Genomic DNA, 8,584 nt, shown 5'->3' with positions numbered 1-8,584 from the left:
TTCCCTCTCATTTTTCAGAATACGCAGAAAATATTGGTGATGGCAAGAGCGAGGAGTTTAAGGAAAGTGAGCAGAAGAGGATTTTGGAACTGCTTGAGAATTTCTAAAAATCCAGTTGGAGCTCGGCGTGGGTTTTCTACAGCACCTTTTCTGTGTTACGGTTGATGACTCTGTGATGCTAACTGGATTGATGAACAGTCCTCCTCCTGTCCTGACTGGACCAGAAAAATCTGATGTTGGAACATTTGTGTGGCTGATTGTATCCCAACAGATTGGATCTAGATATTGCATCTGTTGATTTCAAACATATTTTGTTCATGTTTATTGTTGTTTTTGTTTTTTAAGCCAAATGTTTTGTCAAAACAACTTTCTTTTAATTCAAGTTTGTGCTTTTTTTTACTTTGTGTTGTTTCCTTCATTAGATTTCATAGATCACCTTTCACTAGACTTAATGTCTCGTTAGACTAATTTATACAGTAAACAACTCTTGTGCTCAAACATAATTTAGGAAATTGTTGCGTTTATGTAGACAGCTGATTGTGGCTTTTCCATATTTTCAGCCTTGTCTTTGTCATCTCATTATTCAGATCCCTTTATATGAATCCTGGGTCCAAAATTAACTTTCTAAACCTACTAATGGCTGGTGGATTTTATTTTGTTGCTTTTTTGTAATTTTTTTTTTGTCTACCTGCTTCTCCCTGGAATACGTGTCAAACATTGGACGCTATTGTGTCACTGGAAGCGTTATACGTTTGCCATTCTCTCAATTTTGTTTCTGTTATTTTGGTTTCAATGGGAAATGTCAACACAGTTTTGGAGTATTATTTTGAGTATTTTGGAGTTCTCAATAAGCTAAGCCAAATATCTGAAAATAAACCCAGGGTTCCCTCATTTGACCAATAAAAGTACAGTACATTGTTTTTAATGACCTTGGTTGTGATTACTAGACAAAGCTTTTAAAGGGATAGTTCACCCATTAATGAAAACTGTCATCATTTACTCAACCTCAAGTTGTTCCAAACCTGTATTTCTAAAGGTATAAAGGTTGTTTGTTCTGTTGAAGAAGTTATTCTAAACAGATGTTGGTCCCAATTGACTTCCATAGCATAGTAATATATCTTTTCAAGGTCAGCAGAAGAAAGAAAACAACTTGGAATGACTTGAGTGTGTGTAAATGATGAATTTTTTTTTTTCAAGTTTCAATTATGACCAATCTGCTAAAGAATGAATTCAAAATGATAAGCTAAAGCAATGTTTTTAAACAAAGTATTAGTTGGCTCAGATTTCCATGATGATTTGCTCTGGTTTGGAAAGATTTTTTAATACTTCCAGTTTTTCATTGAGGAACCCTGTTGGAAAATATGTAACTATATATTTATATACTGTGTGTATATATGTATATATTCACACATACATTTTGTTTGCAATTGTTGAGAGTTAATTTCGTACTCTAGCTTTGATCTTTCTCTTTCTTTTAGAGGATATGGCTGCTGTGATTCTAATGGCCATTAATGAGATGTTTGTCCAGTGGCGATGAGCCAGAGAATCCCAATCCCTTGCTAATAGCAGGCCTGCTGAGCTAGCGAGAAAATGCTACAACTCTCTCGTTTTCTAACTTCTCTTACATCTGCTTGTTAATTTACAATCGCTGCTTCCCTTTTTCCCGTGGGCTTAGGCTATGTATTGCCACGGCCAGGGAACGTTCTGCCATATAGAGACAGTTTGCTTACTAAGCTCTCCTTTAGTATGGACAGAGTCTTTAGCTGAAGGTTGAGAATAATTGTTAAAGCTCTAGAGCCAAATTGAATCAATCCAGCGGAGTTCTTCAGCAGGGTGAACGGGGGGCCATTACACTGGATTTATGCTCACTGTAGGGCCAGCACTTTAAAACAGACATTATGTTGGGAAATTATTATTGTAGTAACAAAAACATCGCTGTGTGGCTCTGGGCCTTGATGAATCGTCTTCATTTGATGAGTAGAGAAAGGCGGTGCCACACTTTTTTTAGCTAATTAAGTGCCGCAGTCTCATTACAGCTTGCACTTTATCAGACATCGACACCTCGAGGCCCCTTTGGTCATCGTCCACCGCAGACCGGCTCCAAAGGTTAGACGCATCTCCTCATTTCCCACCCGGTCGTCTTAGAGCGATAACTTCCTGTCCTTTAGACTCGGGACAAGTGCACGAGAGTCATTATCTCTCTGACTCTTTCTCCGCACGTTCTCTTTTGTTTATCTATTGGCCTCGTCCTCAGAGGAGCTCCACTTTCCCGCTCCCGGCTGATGCTCCTGGCATATTAAATATCCTCTGGCTGTCCTTTCCGTGCTTCTGTTGGCGTAGCACGGCTTTATTTGTTAGATCTCTGTATTTCCCTTCATCTCTGGAGGTCAGTGATTGCCGCAAGTTCTCGACGTTACCAGGGAGATGGTTTGCAGAGAGAGGGAGGCATAAATACTGTAGAGGAATGCCGACAATTGGAGGAGGTTATGTGCGACAGTTACCCATCTGTTGAATTGCACATTATGATGAATTGTGTGTTCCTAGAACATTATCGATGCCCCTCTGCCAATGCATCAGACTTGAAATGCAAATGAGCGGTAACTACAGAACGGGGCGAGCGGCTGGCGCGCTTCAAGGACACACTCATTACCATAGCGATTCTTGTTCGGTAGTGAATGCCAATCACTCTCGTCTCCACGTGTCGTGGCGGGGTCGGAGGCCTCAGCGGCTCACGCAGTGCAACATCTGCTTCCACCCTCACTCTGAAATCACCTGCATAAAACTCGTTATTTGCATTTTCAATTGATGGGAAGGGCAGGTATCCCAGCACGCATCTCTTATCAGTGATTATGACACTGGCGCGCTAACAGTGATTCAACAGCAATTTCACAGCCCAGAGAGCTCGGAATAATTGTCTTTTTCCGAGTGATTGAGTTGAGCTCTGCAAAAGCTGATTTCCACCTTCTCGCATCGGCTAAATTGATACGAACCTGTGGCGGGAACATTCTTTTACACCCCCTTAATGATCCTAGTATTGTGTGGGTCACAGGAAATGGCTGAAACGGGGATATTCATTCTGTAGGTCATTCCCTGAGCATTTATCTCCCAAAAAACATGTAAACTTATTTTAATTCTAACAAAAAGCTATCAGTGTGCATAATTGTATTTTTTTGGTACTGTATACTGATTACTGTATTCATAGGCTATGCAATTGTTTTTAAACTGTAGCCTACTTATAAAGCACTTTAAAGAGTGCAATGTTATTTTTTTATGCTTCCATCATAATAATATCTAGGTTCTGTTTTTAAGATAATGTCATGCATTGTGAAAGGCATGAAAACCAGTGCCCTTTTTAGCCACATTCTACTGTCAAACGACTCTGGGTTTAAATGTTATATGTACATTTTGTTTTTCCTCACGAAAATAAAAATAAAAAAATATATAAAAAATCATTATCATTGTGCATTTTTAACTGAGTAAAAGTTTAGTAGCTACTACTTAATTTGTATTAGGTATTTATGCATTTAAACAGCCTTCAAATCATTGGTTTTATATATATATATATATATATATATATATATATATATATATATATATATATATTCAAAATTGCAGAATTTCAATGAATTTGAATGGTCTTTCAAAGCACAAAGTTCAAACTTCAATAATTTATTCATCTTTATGTCATTTTAAATCTCTATGTATTTCTTTCATCTGCACAAAAACATTGACATTTTTCAAAATCTCTTTGTTTTTCTGAGAATAAATAGTCATGCAGGATAAGATAAAGTAAATGACATATATATATATATATATATATATATATATATATATATATATATATTTTTTTTTTTTTTTTTTTTTTTTTTTTAATCATCACCTCCTTAGAATAATCATTTATATTAATAAGCCACATAGGCACAAAAGGTGTCCCAATATCTAGATAAATCAGACTACCACTAAACATAATGAAGTTATTTAAAAACTATTTTTTTCAAACTAATGTGTAATATGTTTATCATTCCATATTGGATATTGTTTCACACAATATCTTTATCAAGTATTCAGTTGTAAGCACCAGTTTTGCGCTGGTCCAAAATACGAAAAAGTCTAGTTATTCTTCTGCTATCAACAATTGATTACTTAAATATAACCGTCTTCATTCAAAGTCATAAGTTAAATTTACCCCAGAAACATTTTAAAATTGAATTTTACCTCAACCCACTATGACCGTTGAGATTTGACCGTTAATCGCAAAGGTTGGCTATAAAAAAAATCTCTTAAATATTACTCCGCCTAATTGAAATTCCCAAATGACAGCCGCCGCACTTCCTCCTCGCGCTGTTCCCTCCGCCGCATCGGTTAGATCCGGGGAGTTTCTCTTCGCGGAGCCTCAAATCGCATCAGTGGGCGACTGCAAACACACGCAGCCTCCTCTCAGCCGCTCCTTCCCGCTGTCATCAGGGACAAAAACCACCAGCAATCACTCACCACACCTGGATCTATCTCTTAAAGCCGTGTATTTCCACCTGATGTGAGAGAGTGTTTTGCAGGGAGCAGTGATGGGTGCGTTTGGAGTGATTCTGAGGAGTTTACATTGTATGGGACTCTACATCCAACTTAGTGCCTGTCTCAGACAAGCTGGAAGCGACGACGTGAAGAACCACATATCCAACAACGGTAAGATGTGTGGACTCGACCCGGTTCTGCACTTGTGGACGGGTTTGAGCTTCGTAAACGGCTGTCATTTGAATCCGAACGGCAGAATGGATGGATTTTATCACCAATACTACTGCACCGGGGTTATTGACAGGTGTTACCATGCTATTTGATGGTGATATCATGGTATTTTAACGTACCACTACAAAGAATACCATGGTATTGGCATAATTGGTATCAGGTGGTACCTTGGTATTGTTTGTTTGACATATATCCTATAAGGTTCTTTAACGTACTTCATACAATGCCTTGCTATATTGTAGTGACCAAAGCACAGCATTACCATGGTTTAAAACCTGGTTTTACCATTCTGTAGCCTTTTAACCTTGTATAAACTCATCTGGCTGACTTCTGAATCACTGATGGTGGTAAATGCTGATTTATACCATGTTACTGAATGGTTTTGTCAAAGAATGCCATGGTATAATCTTAATAGTAGTGTCCAGGAATATCATCCTGTGGCTTTTGAACCTCATGAAAAAGTACTGTGGGGCAACATTTTTATTTTTAAGGCATTTTAATGATTAACTTGGTAATGCCGTATCAATATTGTCCAAACGCAATAAAATGAAAATGCTTAAAATGACCGACTGTACTTTGATAGGAAATATACGGGTTTTCCAGGGTCCTTAAAACAAACATGGTTGAAATTTGGTCTGTTTCATGATTTGTGTTACTTAGTATAAGATGGTTAAAAATATCTTAGTCATAGTTTTAAATGGGTTATACCATGTTATACTATATGGCAGCAGTGTTTTTTACAGTTAAATACCTAACCTCCCTTCTTTTTGGCCAAAGATGCTTGAGATTCTAGGTTTATAATTCCATAAATTGGCTTATCTGTTGTTTTCTTTACAGAACGAGTAAGAAAAAAAATCATTGCATGCATTTCAAGATTCTAGTCAGACTGTAATTATCCATACTGTTGGTGCCTGGATATTGAACATATTCTTCAAAATGAATGCAAATGCTCTGGAAATGGAAAGGATTGTGTAAAATATGCTTATTCTGTATTCATTTAAGAAGTTTCGGCAATCGTGCGAACAAAAGATAACTGATGCAATGAATAAATCAGTGCTGATGAACCCAGGCATGCATCATGCTGATGAAAGAGTTCACACGCTGGATTGTGGGCCGCACACCATGAAATTAAAGAGCTGGGTTTGATCAGAGGCGATATTCATGAGGAATATTAAAAAAGCCAATACAGTAGGATCAGGAAAGTCATCTGAATGTTCTGGATTGTTGACATGCAGGTCTGGATCCTTGTATGATCTTGTGATGGGTTTCTACTGGACTATTGGCAAGATCAGACTGCAGTGGATTTAAACTAAGACTGTGTTTCCTTTAAATAGCTTTGACGGGTTATGGAAAGATTAGGAGGATCTTTATTTGTAGATTTGCCCAAGTTTTATTTATCGAATATGAATTTAGGCCCACTGAGTTCAGTGGTCTTGGATGAAGGCTTGAAATAATGTTATAATGCAAATCAACTGTGTATAATTGCTTTGTCTTTCTTTACGACTGGCCATATTTTGGTGAGATTCACCCAAGTGTTTCTTAATTGTGTTATTGTTCATTTTTTAGTAAAATGTTTAAAGCTGAACTGATTTCTGGGTCTCTGGAGTGATGGACAGCTTGTGTTCAATACCTTTGTGTTCATTTTCCTGCCGCTGGGAATACCGTGGCCTGTGGTAACGAGGCTTAATTAATGTCAACAAGAACTTAAAAGCTCTGTTTTCCTCTGACCTCACAGTAATGAAACAAAGAGCGCAGACCCGGCGGACGGCTCGCTGCAGCACAGCACACGTCAGATGAATAGCAATGGTGTAAAGACTAAAGAGGAATCTCATTTTCTACGGCAGTAGAGTTTTCGTGAGAGTTCGTCTGCTAGAATCTGTCTTGAATACGTAGAAAATCCTGTTCTTTTAAGAAGTCCTTATTGACTGGTCTGGTTTGGTTTATAAATGTTTTAATATTGACTTTAAGTTTTGAACTTACAAAGAGGTTGAAGAAACAAATCAGTTCTTCAACAGAAAAGGCATGTATGAAATTATTTTTATTTTATTTATTAATTTATTAGTTTTTTATATTTATTTATTTACTTGAAATGTAAAAATATATTAATTTATTATATTATTTTTATATAAATATATATGATATTTTTAAAATAGATTTAAATTTTTTTTATATATTATTTATTTTTATTTTTGTGGTTCGTCAGACTTCGAGACACTGATTGGTGATTCTTAAGATTATCCCCCAATTTTTTTCCTTCTTTCTTTACTTTCTGTCTGTCTGTCTTATTTATGTTTTTAAAATAGTTTTCTTTTTTATTTTATTTACTTCTCATCAGAAACATTTTTCAGACTTAAGCATTGATCATTCAAAAAGGTTGATTGCTGAATCTTAAAATCCTCAAAAACGAATCCGTTCTTCCAAATGTTTATTTATGTGGTGTATTTTCAGACTGCAGGTAGATGATGCAGGTTTAGACTTAAAAGCGGTGGTACCATTGGAGATGCTTTTTTCATAGATGCGTCGATATTTAGCGATACTGTCACTTAATTGAAAGCTGCTAATCTGTTTGTAGAAACATTTAGTCTCAGTGAAATATGGAGGTGAACATCAAATGTCTGAGCCATATTTCATGCCAAAAGCAAAAGAAAATTACATTTTTATTTAGCCAGAAATATTAAGCTTTATATATTGAGCTTATTTTCATGATCTATTTTTTTTAAACAATGTCTGGGCACATTGAGATGTATTTATTTATATTAATATATATATTTTTAAATTTATTGTGTGTGTTAAAGCAGGAGCACATGTCCAGTAGCATTTTTTAATAAGTTAGTTACTGGTTTGTTTACAGAAACAGTTGCAGTCAGTGAACACTAATAAGCGTCAGCAGTGATGTGTTCATGAGACACACACACACACACACACACACACACACACACTTCATTTCTCCAGCCATCACTCAAATCAATGACCGCTGACATCACCTGCTGCTCCGGCTGGTTTCTCTTCATTGGATGGTGCTTGCTCTTGTGATCCACGCTTCGATGCTCGTTCAGTGTTTTCTGAATGTTTGTATCTGTGTTTAACAAGTCTGAAGATGTTGATATGGATTTTACAGCTGACTTACAACACACACACACACACACACACACACACACACACACACACACGTTACCTTTGGAAAAAAACACAAGATGTAAGATCTGTAAGAAGAACACTGTGCTGGTAAATAATAATTATGGAGCTCAATTCATCGTCTTGGTATTTAATAATATATTTTAATGCATATTTCCAGTTGAGGTGCATTTTAGTGTCATGACATCAGTTTTATGTGCTATCCTTTAAAACCGCAGCATTTAATATAACAGGAAGTAGGTCTGCACAATTATGACAGAAATCATCATTGTCGATTATTCCCTTGAAATTGCAATTATTATTAAGATTATTATATTTTACATTGATGTTTATACCATTGTTTGAAGCAACTGCATGTCATATTTCTATATGAAAATAAACAAGCTGAAAACTTGCTTTTCTATAGTATTAAGCCTCAAATGTCAACTATACATTGAATTGGTTTCTTCTTTAAATTATACTAAAGTAAAAATATGAATGGTGGTATAATGTTATACTAAAACTAAAATGAAAACAATGGAAAACCCTTAAGAAAACCTGTAGAAAGAAAAACAAACACATCTTAAGCACACAGAATAACATAAGTGGACTTCGGCATCTGTAATTGTGATTGCGATTTAAATAAAACATTTTCCTCTTTTGTTTTTCATTTCTAGTTTTCTGATTTTGTCTATGATGTTTTTTCATTTAGTGTCATCATAAATCATGC

General features: G+C 36.0%; 1 protein-coding gene across 1 annotated transcript in view; it reads left to right on the top strand.

The window, feature by feature from the left end:
- Positions 1–4,381: 4,381 nt before the first annotated feature.
- Positions 4,382–8,584, top strand: part of LOC132129640 (V-set and transmembrane domain-containing protein 2-like protein) — a 64,819-nt gene continuing 60,616 nt past the window's right edge. The window contains exon 1 of the mRNA XM_059541282.1: positions 4,382–4,680. Within this exon, the coding sequence (XP_059397265.1) occupies positions 4,563–4,680 (118 nt within the window). The 5' untranslated portion in view covers positions 4,382–4,562. The remainder of the gene's footprint in view (positions 4,681–8,584) is intronic.

This window comes from Carassius carassius, chromosome 46, assembly GCF_963082965.1.
Source record: "Carassius carassius chromosome 46, fCarCar2.1, whole genome shotgun sequence".
NCBI lineage: Eukaryota > Metazoa > Chordata > Actinopteri > Cypriniformes > Cyprinidae > Carassius > Carassius carassius.
This window is presented reverse-complemented; position numbering and strand designations above follow the sequence as displayed.